This window comes from Cebus imitator, unplaced genomic scaffold (assembly GCF_001604975.1).
Source record: "Cebus imitator isolate Cc_AM_T3 unplaced genomic scaffold, Cebus_imitator-1.0 Scaffold34, whole genome shotgun sequence".
Taxonomy (NCBI): Eukaryota; Metazoa; Chordata; class Mammalia; order Primates; family Cebidae; genus Cebus; species Cebus imitator.
Genome location: NW_016107349.1, coordinates 392,037 through 405,250, shown reverse-complemented (window position 1 = coordinate 405,250; position 13,214 = coordinate 392,037). Strand labels below are relative to the sequence as shown.

General features: G+C 42.1%; 2 protein-coding genes and 2 pseudogenes across 2 annotated transcripts; all 4 read right to left on the bottom strand.

Annotated features, from left to right (window-relative positions):
* Positions 1 to 671: 671 nt before the first annotated feature.
* LOC108301429 lies at positions 672 to 1,196 on the bottom strand (annotated as a pseudogene).
* A 2,406-nt stretch (positions 1,197 to 3,602) lies between these two features.
* Positions 3,603 to 4,557, bottom strand: LOC119470547 (L-lactate dehydrogenase B chain-like). The gene has a single exon (XM_037737091.1). It carries the CDS (start codon positions 4,127 to 4,129, stop codon positions 3,824 to 3,826), a length of 306 nt encoding a protein of 101 aa, XP_037593019.1. The 5' UTR covers positions 4,130 to 4,557; the 3' UTR covers positions 3,603 to 3,823.
* On the bottom strand, positions 3,803 to 4,886 carry LOC108301428 (L-lactate dehydrogenase B chain-like). The gene has a single exon (XM_037737090.1). The coding sequence runs from the start codon at positions 4,817 to 4,819 to the stop codon at positions 4,139 to 4,141; it is 681 nt and encodes a 226-aa protein (XP_037593018.1). The 5' UTR covers positions 4,820 to 4,886; the 3' UTR covers positions 3,803 to 4,138.
* Positions 4,887 to 5,094: 208 nt separating this feature from the next.
* Positions 5,095 to 6,237, bottom strand: LOC108301427 (annotated as a pseudogene).
* Between the last annotated feature and the right edge of the window lie 6,977 nt (positions 6,238 to 13,214).

The following is a 13,214-nucleotide window of genomic DNA, read 5'->3' as shown; positions in this document are numbered from 1 at the left end:
CCGACTAAGATGGTATTGATTCAAGCTACATTGTTATAAATTTAAGATGTTAATTACAATCTCCAAATTGTGAGGTAGAAAAAAAAATAAAGGAAATAACTTAAAAAGGTTAAGAAAACAATTAAAAACTTGCAGAAAAGTAAATAAGAATAGAACCAAAATGGACTAGAAAAAATCAATCACACTAAAAACAAGCCCATAATGAAAGAATTGAGAAATGAAAATAAACAAAACTTACGGAATATACATGGCAAAATGAGAGAAAAAGGTCTTCCTTTGACCATAATTACTTTAAATATAAATGAATCAAATGATTCAATTAAATGGCAGACATTTTCAGTATGTATTAAAAAAGCATGATCCAACTGTATGCTGTCTACGAGAGACTTATTTTAGCTATAAAAACACAGAAATGCTGTAAATAAAAGAGATAAGATATTTCATGCAAATACTAATCAAAAGAGATCTGGGCTATCTCTGCTATTATTAGACAAAATATACTTTAAATTTTCTTTTTTTGCTTCTGAAAGCTTTATTTCAGTTTGATCCAAGGCCTGAAAGAGTGCTCCAGGGTAGTTAAAAAGCTGCCCAGTGGCTGGAGAGAGAGATTTAGGCAGAAGCCCTGTTACTTTGCAAGGGGACCTCGAGAAGTTGCTGGGCTCAGTAGGCTCCTAGTTGTGCTTGAAGGTGAGCCTTTCAAAGAGATACTCGCCCAGCTCAGCCTCTGGCCAGCCAGCCTGTGGAGGTTGGTCAGGTGGTCACTCATTTTCTTGATGAGTTTTACTTCCTCATCTGAAAAGTGATTCCCTAGGAGTCACAGAGATGGGGATCTGTGCAGGCAGAACTAAGGGCATGAAGATCCAAAAGGGCCTGCTTCAGATTTTTCTCCAGGGCCATGGTGGCTTCCATGGCATCCAGAGTTTTACCCCACTCATCTTGAGCCAGCTTCTGGATGTCCTGGAAGATAGCATGCTGCCGCACTGGTTTTGTATCTTCAGGAAATGTTTGGTGCTCTCATGCTTTTCCTCAGCCAATTTGCAGAAGAAGTGGCTCATGCCTTTCAGAGCCACATTATCATGGTCAAAATAGAAGCCCAGACAGAAATAGGTGTAGGAGGCCCACAGGTGCAAATTGACCAGGTAGAGGATGGCAGCCTCCACCTCAATGGAATAATCCTGATAAATCTGGGAACTCATGGTTGTCAGCGAGAAGGAGCTAACCACAAAAATGGTGTTGGCTGGTCCCAGAAGCAGGAGATGACTGAGAAGATGGTCCTGAAGGTTGAAAATGAAGAGGAGATTGCAAGGTGGCTGGAAACTGGAAGAAAGAAAGTCCCTAGATCTGTTCCATTCAAACACTGTTGAAGCAAGAGACAGATCCTCAGGACTGCTGAATGTGCTGCCTAGACTTTAAAATTTATCATAGAAGACAAGAAAATTGCATGTTAAAAAAAGGTTAATCCATCAAGAATATATGACAATGATAAATATACATGAACCTAAAACAGAACCCCCAAGACACATGAAGCAAAAATTGACAGAAATAAACTGAGAAAAACAATTCTGCAATAATATTTGGAGACTTTAATATCCCACTTTCAATAATGAATTGAACAAAGAGACAAAATGTCAGTAAGGAAATAGAGGACTTGAACAACACTATGAACAACTGGAATTAATAGATGTGTAGATAATACTCCACTGCCATGAACACCAGAATATGCATTTTTCTCAAGTGCACATATAATATTCTCCAAGGTAGAGCTTATGTTAGGCCTCAAAACAAGTCACAGTAAATATTAAAAGGTTGAAATCATACAAAGTATTTTGTCTGACTACAATAGAATGAAGCCAGAAATCAGTAACAGAAGGATAACTGGAAAACTCAGAAATATGTGGAAATTAAACAACATACTCATAAATAAGCTATAGGTCAAAGAAGAATTTAGAAAATACTCTTTTTTTTTCAGGATAGATGCACTCCTCTTAGGAAGGGAGCAACAAACAGCTGCAGACAAAAATATACCCTATAACCACAACGCAACATGCTAGAAGATTTTCCAGTTTAAAAGACACAAAATCCTAAAATGTGAAAACTGCAGAAGAACTCAGAGGCCACTGTCCAAGTCTGTCACAGTCCTCTGTATGGCAAAGATGAAGAAAACTGGCAATCTTCTTAGGGGTACCAAGGATCTCAGTTTGTAAGCTCTTTATTAATGCAGAGCAGGATGTGGTTTTCCTGCCCCCATTTCTCCTCAAAGCATTTACAGCAACCCCACGTGGTTACCCTCTGTGCTCATGCAGTAACTTGAGGCCAGGATCTCTCAGCTTTAAAGCCTTGAAATCCTATGTGCGGTTTTGTTTGTGTGGAGATGTGCAGTTTGAGGCATAGTTTTAAAAGCCTTGGAATCCTAGGCATAGTTTGTGTAATGGGGAGACCCCAAAAGTGCCGAGGCAGGAACCAGAAGCCTCAGACTATTCCCATATAAATAATGAAGAAGAAAATAGAGATATAACCACAGTAGTTATTCATAGGTAATCTTAGTTATTCATATGTGATCTTATTCATAGGTGATCGTAGTTCTTTTACTAATGCCTTTCAGGTTGCGAAGTGTGAACCTGGGGTGACACTGTGAAAGGAATGACCCTAAGGCAAGATGCTTTAAGCCCTCTGTCATGCCCGTGTAAGGGCTGCTGGAGGGCACCTTGGCTGTGCAGCAGCACCAGCGCTGGGAAAGCTCCCGCTGTTTAGCCAGCTAGGGAAGGAGACATTCGATATGGCCAAGATGTCTCCTTCCTTCTCCAAGCTCTTATGGTAGGGTTGACGGCTGCCAGGTAAGTCCACAGACATCCAGGGGCTTAATTTTCTCTACGTGAGACTATGCTTCAGTGGTCATGTTCCATGTCCACTCTCATGTTCCACTTCTGCACCTGGTTCCTTTTTTCTTAGAAGGGATAATCAGTAAAAGTAATATAAATCTTATTGTCTTTTTTTCTTTCTTGACGAGTATGGAAAAGTGCTGACGCATTATGCTCCTTACCTCATCTCGGCTACTAGAAAGTTCTGGGCTCCTACCTATATGACCCATGATGTATTGACCCTACCACTGACCACCAATGCCACGCCATACCTACCCTGCCCCCAGCTTTGTACTCAATAAAATTCAGAGGATGTGGATACGGGGCCACTGCCAGACTCCACGCTTCAGTTGGCAGTGGACCCCTGGGCCGAAACTCTCTTTTCTCTATCTCTGTGTCTTGTGTCTTTTATTTCTACAGTTTCTTGTCTCCACACCAGCAGAGAGGGGCTTAAAGGACCCTGTAGGGCTGGACCCTACAGTTTGTTTGTGTATAGGTGTGCAGTTTGAGGGATAGCTTTAAAGCCTTGGAATCCTAGGCATAGTTTGTGTGGAGATATGTAGTTTGAGGGGTAGCTTCTCTAAGGTGCTGAACTCCACAAAAGTTCAGAATCACGTCACTGGATCCTGAGCACATCTCCACAGACCAGGGTGCTGCTCAGGTCAGTTGCTGTGGTAACTGCAGCAGGTGGTCCCTTTAGAGATGGAGTCCAAAGACATCATAGCCAAGACACAGAGTTTTTTGGTTTGTTTGTTTGATTTTTTTCCCACACTGCAATAGTTAATTTTATTTTTTCAAGAACTCATATTGCAAGCATTAAACCAAGCATAGGCTTTGATTCTGTGAGCCCAAATTGACATATTGAAGATCAGAGCAAACTGCGATTCATGTACATGGATGAAAACTAAAGGCTCAGAGTTAATCACATTGTAGTTTTTAAACTTCTACAGCCTAGGGCTCAGTAGTCACAGGTCTTTTAGGTCCTTCTGGATGTCCCACAGGGTATCTGCACTTTTCTTGAGCTGAGCAACCTCATCATCCCTGAGCTTCTGGTTGATAACGCTGGTTAATCTGTGGGCATTGAGGATACATGGAAGGCTCAGGAAGACTTCATTCTCGATGCCATACATCCCCGTTACTATTGTTGATATGGGATGAATCCTGGATAGATTTTTCAACATGGATTCGATAAGATCAGCCACACTTAATCCAGTAGCCCAGTTGGTATATCCTTTTAGCTTGATGACTTCATAGGCACTTTCAACCACCATCTTTTGCACTTACTTCCAATTTTCACTATCATTGTCAGTTCCCATTTCTGGATTCAATTCCTGAAGAGAAACACCTGCCACATTCACACCACTCCACGCAGCCACACTTGAGTCGCCATGTTCCCCCAAAATCCATCCATGGCAGCTGCTGGGATGAATGCCAAGTTTTTCAGCCGTAAGGTAGCGAAATCTTGCAGAATCCAGATTACATCCACTTCCAATCACACTGTGTTTGGGTAACCCACTCAGTTTCCAGGTAACATATGTAAGAATGTCCACTGGGTTGGAAACCACAATTATGATGCAATCAGGACCGTACTTGACGATCTGAGGAATAATGAATTTGAAGACATTAACGTTTCTCTGCACCAGATTGAGACTCTCCCCTTCTTGCTGATGGACTCCTGCAGTTCCCACAACAATCTTAGAATTGGCAGTCATGGAATAATCTTTATCTGCCACAATTTTGGGCATCAGAAGAAATAAGCTCCCATGCTGCAGATCCATCATTTCTCCTTTATCTTCCAAAACATCCACAAGAGCAAGTTCATCAGCCAGAGACTTTCCCAGAATGCTGATAGCACATGCCATACCAACTTGTCCAACACCCACTACAGTGATCTTATTATTTGGGACTGTTGTCTCTTCTTCTGCAACTGGTGCAACGAGTTTTTCCTTAAGAGTTGCCATTTTGCACAGGAGAGAGAAGGCTCTGGAGACCGCAGGAACAGTGGTGTGGAGAAGACAATGTCAGCTGCCTGCCAAGACACAGAGTTTTAATATCAACTGAAGAAAGTGAAGACTGGCCAGAGAGACCAGTATGGGGAAACCAGAGGCTCCTCCCCAACCACGATGCTAGGAAGGACTGTCCCCAAGGTAACAGAAATAACACACTGGAGTGATTCAGGTGTGCTAGGTTCACAGCAGGGGAGGGTGAGGAAAGAGCTCCGGGGAGCCTGGCTCAGTCATCTTATCTGGTGCGCCTTTCTGCCCCAGAGATAGTTCTTGCAAAAAGGAGAGGATCCTACACAGACCAAAAATGCTGGTGTCAGGGCTTTTACAAAGTTCCTGTGGTGCTGTAGAACCCGCAGCAAGGTGCTTTTAGCACCCGGTACAGTTCTGCCCTGTCTTCATCCTCAGAGCAGATCTCCAAATTATCATATTTTTGCTCTAGGTCCCAAGAGGGTGTTTCACCAAATATCACCATTAAATAATCAATAAACCCAGAGTCCTCATGAAAAGCAGAGATGAAGTCCAACTGGGCATACTCTGGGTACAGAAAGAGCACAGGCCACCTCAGCCTGCCCTAGCCGTGTAGACTCAGCTTGGTTCTATAGGGGTTCTCTGAGCTGAGTCCATCCAGGAAAAGTTCACCTAGACCTTCTGAGGCTGAGTCTTCATCCTCACAGGCAGCTTCACAGAGCCTGATATTCCTAGCCTTGATGGCCTGGAGTAAAGCCTCATTCTGATTCCTCTCCTTCTTTTCTTTCAAGTTGGCTTTCCTCACATCCCTCTGTTCAATTTGCTTCAGCTTGTCTACTTTAGCCCTCATTTCCAGAAGCTTCTTCTCTTTGGCATCTGTCTGCAGTTCCTTATCACACCAGCTCACAGCCTTGGCTCAGTGTTTCAGTTCCAGAGGGCAGAAGGCACCTCTTATTATTGCTTTGAGGTAGCAGGGTTTTAGCTTTCTGGCAGCTGTCACATCACCGAGAGCAGAACGAAAATTGCCCAGATGATATTGTGCTGCTGCCTGCTTGGTATAAAGGACCGCATTCAAATCAGGATCTTCTTTAATCCTTCAGTGTAGGACATCACAGCTTTCTTGTGGTGTTTTTCTTTAAGGTAATCATTGCCCTGATCTTCATAGGTCTTGGCCTGTTCTTCTGGAGTATGCTTCTCATTAAAAATACTTGACTGGAGACAAGCCAAGTCAGGATTCTCCCTGAGGTCAATTTTTGATGGTGCTTTCTTCATAAATAGGGGGATCTTTTCAAATTCCTCCTCCCACTGGTCCTCCTGAAAGCTGCCACGGTAAGGCTGGCTCTGGAACTTTCCAGGAACGAGCCCACAGCATCATATGAGGTGGGGTCCTGCTCAGGCTGCTCCATAGCCGATGCCCTGCCCTCCAGCTCAGGTCCTGGCACTGTGAAGCATAGAAAATATTCTTAAATGAATAAAAATAAAAATAAAATATCTAAGATTTATGGATACAATAAAAGCAGTGGTCAGAGGGAACATTTAAGCTCTAAACACATTAAACAAGAAGAATGATATTAATAGAAAATCTAATTGTGTATCTTACATAACTAGAAAATGAAAAGCAGTCTAAAACCAAAGCAAGAAGAAGGTAGGAAATAATAACAGAGGAACTATAAAAGACATAGGAAATAGAAAAACAAGAGAGAGAACCAATGAACCTAAAACTTGGTTCTTTAAAAAGGTTAGCAGATTTGACAAACCTTTAGCTATACTAAGAAGAAAAGAGAAGACTAAAATAAATAAAATTATAAATGAAATCATAGATGTTACTACTGACACCACAGAAATACAAAGGATCAAAAGAGACTACTTATGAACAATTATATGCCAACAAATTGGATTACTGACAAGAAATTGATAAATTCCTAAAACATACAACCTACCAAGACTGAATCATGAAGAAACAGAAAATCTAAGCAGACCAATAGTGAGTAGAGATCGAGTCGTAATCAAAAATCTTCCAAAAAAGAAAAGCTCAGTATCAAACAGCTTCCCTATGAATTCTATCAGTCCTTTAATGAAAATTGACACCAATCCTTGCCAAACTCTTTCATAAATTTGAAGAGATGAGAATACTTCATAATTCATTGTATGAGGCTAGCATTACACAGATACAAAGCCAGACAAAGACATTATAAGATTATCTCTTATGAATATAGATGCGAAACCTCTCAATGGAATCCTATCAAACTGAATACAGCAGCATATGAAAGGGATCATACTCTAGGACAAATGGGATTTATCCCAGTAATGCAAGATTGTTCAGCATATGAAAATCACTCAACATGAGAAACCACATGAGTAGAATCAGGGAGAAAAAAAGACCCCAAAATATGTGAACAATTCAGTTGATGCAGAGGAATCATTTGACAAAGTTCAACACTCTTTTAACAATAAAAACACTCAGTAAATGAGGAATAAAAGATATCTTTCATAACATGATAAAGGTGATATATGAAAAACCCACAGGTAATATCACACACAGTATTGAAAGACTCAAAGCTTTCCCTTAACAAGGGGAACAAGAGTAGGATTCCCACTATGGCTATTTCTACTCAATATATTAGTGGAAATTCTAGCCAGGGCAATTTGAGAAGTCAAATAAATGAAAATCATACAAATTGAAAAGAAAGAATTTTTTTCTCTGTTCACAGATGACCTGGTCTTATGTGTAGAAAGACCTAAGAATTTCACAACAAAACTATCAGAGCTAATAAGTGTATTAACCAAAGTTGTAGGACAAAAAATCCAACAGATCCACTCTTAGGGAAGAGTCACTTGAACTGAGGCCAGGAGAGATACATTCTTTTGTTTTTAATGCCTATGGAAATGTCACATTGACTGTCTTTCAGAAAGCAATGATAACAACACAGTCTCTTGACTCAGTTATTGAGTTATTTTTTAGTTCAGTCTGATCTCCAAATCCTTTTGTTTCTGCTACCTCTGCCATCTAAGATCAGGACTTACTGAATTTTCAAAGCACTTTCTGAGGAGTTGCATGAGCAAAACATATACCTGCTCTTGTTTTCAAGGGGCGTGGGAAAGAAGTAAAAAGAACAAATTGTTAATGAGAACACTTTCCGTATTCCTCCCTCCCCACCAATACATACTAGCACCATAAAATTTGAAATGAGTCCAATTACGGCAGTAAGACTTAACCTGGATATCGGAGGCAAAATGTTGGACATGGGCTAATTAATCATCAGAGAGTTACAGAGGAACCTGGATGAATTAAGATTGGGGCAAGAGATAGCTAATCAAAGATCTTGCATTGCAACCCAAGAAGAAAATGCTTGACTTAGTGCCTGGAAACTCTGAGGATAGAATGAAAGGCTGTGTGTAGCCTGGTGGCCTCGGAAGACGGCATGGTTTCCACACCCAGGGTTGGGGTGAGCCTTCTCTCCCTCACCGTGGAAGGCATCTCAGTCCTCCTCAGGATGTGGAGGCTGCCTGTCCCTGGCCTCACTTCCTTCTATGAGTGAGACTGTGCCCCCTTGAAGCCCAAACTGCCCCTGTGATGGTATTTGGAGGAGAAGCCTTTGGGAGACAATGAGGGTTAGATGAAGTCCTAAGGACCTCCATGATGGAATTAGTGTCCCTACAACAAGAGCAACAGACCCCAGAGCTTCCTCTGTCTCATGGTCCTGTGGGGACAGAGGCAGAAGGTGGCTGTGTGCAAACCAGGAAAGGAGCCCCCACTAGGGAACCGCTTAGCTGGTTCCCTGACCTTGAACTTCCAGCCTCTGAAATGGTGAGGAATAAATGTTGGCTGTTTAGGGTGTCCAGGTAATTTGTTATAGGATCCCAAGCCAAGACATACACCTTCTCAGCACCTGAGCCAAGTAGACAGAACACAGGCTTTGGTGCCAAGCATACCTGCACTTCATCACATACCTTGTTCTGTGGCCCGTGGTCAGGCACTACCCCGGTGACATCCCACCTGGATTAGAAAGTCCTTCTCATGCCACATATGCTCCCTGCGCCATGGGTGGTTCCCATCGAGGTCTCTAAGGCCACCAGCCATTCAGATGCTTACACGGCAAGTGTGTGGGCTGCGGTTGGGCTCCTCAGTGGTCAGGGACATGAAAAGCTACATCTCACCACCTTCCATTCTTCTGCTATCCAAGCCCTTTGTATTGAACTCTTCTAAGTCTATGTTATGAGCCAGACCCTCTCACCCCCAAATTAATATGTTGAACTCCTAACCCCCAGGAGCCCAGAATACATCTAGATTTGGAGATAGAATCTTTACCAATTGATGTTAAATGAGATATTTAGGGTGTGTCCTAATCCAATGTTACTGGAATCCAATATTCCTTATTAGAGGAAATTAGGACTCACAGCTAAATGACTATATGAGGACACAGGGAGAAGATGCCCTGCCTACAAGACAGGGAGAGAGGCCTCAGGAGAAACCAGCCCTGACAACACTTTGATCTCCGACTTCCAGCCTTCAGGACTGTGAACACATTTCTGCTGTTTGAGCTGCACAAGCGGCAGTCTTTGTTACAGCAGCCCGAGCAGGCTGATACAGGCTGTCACCACTCAGGGCTTCCACCGTTGCTTCTTGTCAGGATGCCATTTCCTTAGTCTCCATGGGGCTAACTTCCATTCCCTTCTCAGGAATTCACTTGAGCATTCTGAAATGTTCCAGGAAGACTTCTCTGCACCTGGCAGTCTAGGCTCTGCCTTCGGGGTGCCCCTGGCTGCCTGGGTGGGCTGTGCTTGCAGGGCTGATCCCAGTGTGCTGTATCCCACTGTGCTTCTAGTCCTGTTTGACTGTGGATTCCTCTTGTGTCCAATCGTTTGTTATCTTTGAATAACAGTCCTCAATGCCCAGTACTGTGTCTGGGATACAGGCCATGTTTAATAAATTATGCTGAATGAAGAAATAAATAAATCACAGTGATAAACCAAGGTGAAAATCTGAATTTTATGTTATTAAAGAAGCACAATAGTCCACTAGAGTCCAACACAACCATGCCATCGGCGCTACCCTGTTTTTTTGATTTGAATCAACTGGTAATCATGTTGATGGTCTACTTAACTTGTGGTTTTGACATGACTGTCATATCCCTCAAAGATAAACAGATCCACTCTTAGGGGAGAGTTACTTGAACTGAGGCCAGGAGAACTACATTCTCTTATTTTTGATGCCTACAGAAATGTCACATTGACTATTTTTCAGAAAGAAAGGATAACAACACAGCCTCTTGAAACTGTTACTGAAGATTTTCAAGGGATTTGCAAATTATTTTTTTAACCAAGAGGGGAAACAGCTTTTTTTTTTTTAATCTACTGCAAAATTGTGTAGATAAAATTTTCTCGTTTGTGTTTCCTTTTAAAATGATAAAGGCAGAACCAGTCTTCAAAAGGAGAAAAGACACAGATGTGGAAAGAGGTGTGTGAGGTGGGCTTCTGCATGCCCTGCATCCTGCCTTCTACACAAGCCCCAGAGCCCCTTCTGCTCCATAAGGGACCCCTCGGGCGCCAACCCTGGTTAGCCAGGCTGGGCTACAGCCCCTTCGTGAGCTTCTAGTATGACAGTGTTGTTAAACAGCTCTGTTTTTTTTAAGTTTTAGCACTTGGAGTTTGTACATAGAAGATATTTGGAAGAATAAGATCCATATAAAAGCATGTTTATCCAGCCTACTTACTCTTGTTATTCCTCATTTTTGGAACCTGTGTGGAAATCGTTTAATAATTAATTGCTTAAGAATTTATTTCCTTGTCCTGTTGTCTTGGTGTTTACTGCCTGTTTCCCAGGATACTGACGAGGAAATGGAATGAAAAGGCCCTTACCATGCTCTGTACATGACCATCCTGAGTTGTACTTGGCTATGGGAGCTTAAGTTCACAGCAAGAGTGCAGAGGCCAGAATGGCCAGCTCAGCTTCTTGGCTGCATTATCGTGTGCACTTTTTCCCTCCCTATCAGTATTAAACCTCTTCCCAGCTCTACATGGGACATGCTTTGTCTCTGGGGTCAATGGGCTTGTTGAAAACAAAGACTATGATGTTGTGAGTGATGTGCTATAGGAGAGGATGGGTCTCAGTAGCAAGAACTACCCCCACGCCCCAATGACACCTCATCTAGTCGTCCTGGACCGCTGGTGTAGAATCATTGAATTATGTCTAATATTAACATGGATGGTTCATATCAGAGACACAGAGGCAAGGAAAGAGGTACCATGAATGGGAACAGTTCAAGGAATCTTTATCAACCTCTCCAGACCTTACTTCTCCATCTAAGTGGGGGGAGAGTGGGATGCGAGGATGTCATGTGCCAGGTGCCAGCTCTGGTGCCAGTGTCCAGTAGAGGCTCATTCTTCCTCCTTTTCCTTGCTTCTCAGCCTCCAGCCTCGAATCCTTGTTCTGCATGCTGGGGTTAGCACCAACTTTGGAGTCCCCCAGCCCTGAGTGTGACTGTGGGTTCTTACTAATCATCAGAGAGTTACAGGGGAACCTGGATGTTTTTGGGCACATTTTCTCACATTTCTAGGCCTCAGTTTCCTCTTCTGTAAAAAAGGAAAAGCACTTATCTCATTGTGTTGTTTTGAGTATAAAAAATACTGTGAAGCATTGAAGATGTTTCGAGAACATTGCATGCACTCAATTCATGATCGTTATTATTTTATTTACAAATATAATATAAATATAAATATAATACAATGCTTCCCAACTGGTCCTCAGAAGAAGAATGCCTGAAACGTATTGACATTTTTCCTTTTAATTTCTGGAACTGTCATATGCCAAATGTTCCTGGGACGCAGAATTCTATTTTTTCTGGAAATGAAGTCATGGGTCGAATGATTGGCAAAGAAAGACATATTTTATTTTGTTTTTTATTCTTCTTTTCTCACAAAGTACAAAGTGGATTATTGGCAACCCTAATTTAAAATAGTGCTAACTATAAAGTATATGTAACAGTACTTATTTATTCTGGAACTTTATGATGAAAAATGCCCTAGACCAGGAGTTAGCACACATTTTCCGAAAAGGACCAGATGGTATATATTTTAACCTTTGCAGGTCATCCTGTCTTTGCCAAAACTACTAAACTCTGCTGTTTGGTGCAAAAGCAGCTGTGAACAGTATAGAAATGATGGGTATAGCTACGTACCAGTAAAACCTGAGTGGTGTGACACTGGCTTGTCAGGTTCTCCCTCTGTATCATGCTTTCCTCATTACAAAAGGAGCATCAGTCTGAGGATGTGAAACACTGTACCTAAACGTACCTAGCACAACGTCAGGCATGAACTAATGGAGCTCACTCTGGCCTTTTAGGACATGGGTCCGCAGTCCATGCTGCTGTTCATGGTTAGTTTAATTTTGGAGCCGTGAAGGCGTTTTGTGATCTATCTATTCGTAGCTGTGTTGGGATGCTCTGTTGAAAATGATGCTGGGACTCTCTGGGCTTGGCTGAAAAGTGTGCACTGACACCCATTCCTAGACTAGGTGGTGTTTCTTCTTTTCTTGTTATGCTCCCTGTATTTCAGCCATTTTTTTCTTCTGGTTTCTTCAGTCTAGTTTTTCTTTCTTTCTTTCTTTTTTCCAATCTCATAGCACCCCTTACCTTCACTCACAATGGGAAGTGGGTTATGTCTATAACTCTGGCTAAAGAGATGCTGACATGACTATTTCTTTGAAGTTTTGTATGGTTTTAACTCTAATTTTAATCTGATGATTGAGAAAAATGTCCATTTTAATTGATTCGTGTTTTCTTAAGGAATAAAACTGTTTCTATGTATGTTTGTTTTATTTTTCTTTTTGAGATGGAGTCTCACTCTGTTGACCAGGCTGGAGTGCAATGGTAAGATCTCAGCTCATTGCAAACTTTGCCTCTCTGGTTCAAAAAATTGTCCTACCTCAGCTTCCTGAGTAGATAGGATTACAGGCCACCATGCTACAGGCTAATTTTTGCATTTTTAATATTTTTAGTTGGACAGGCTGATCTTGAACTTCTGAACTTAGGTGATCCGCCGGCCCTCGGCCTCCCAAAGTGCTAAGATTATAGGCATGAGCCACTGCACCTGGCATCTACATATATGTTTGTATGTGTGACAGGTTGGCAATCTTAATTTAGGAAAAATCCTTAGTAATTTTCTAATTTTTTTTTTTTTTTTCTATTCTTATCCCCCGGGATTGTCATGAAAGATGATGAATTTTTGTCTTCCGCAGTGGGATGTGGAAAAGCAGACTACGGCTCAGAAGCATTCTCTGCACGTTTCTCTTGCTGCCCTCCCAGCTGGAGGTGGGCATCACCCCCACAGAGCAGAGCAAGGAGGCTGGCCCAGTCTTACGGGGCTTTTTGAGTTTGTAAAGTTG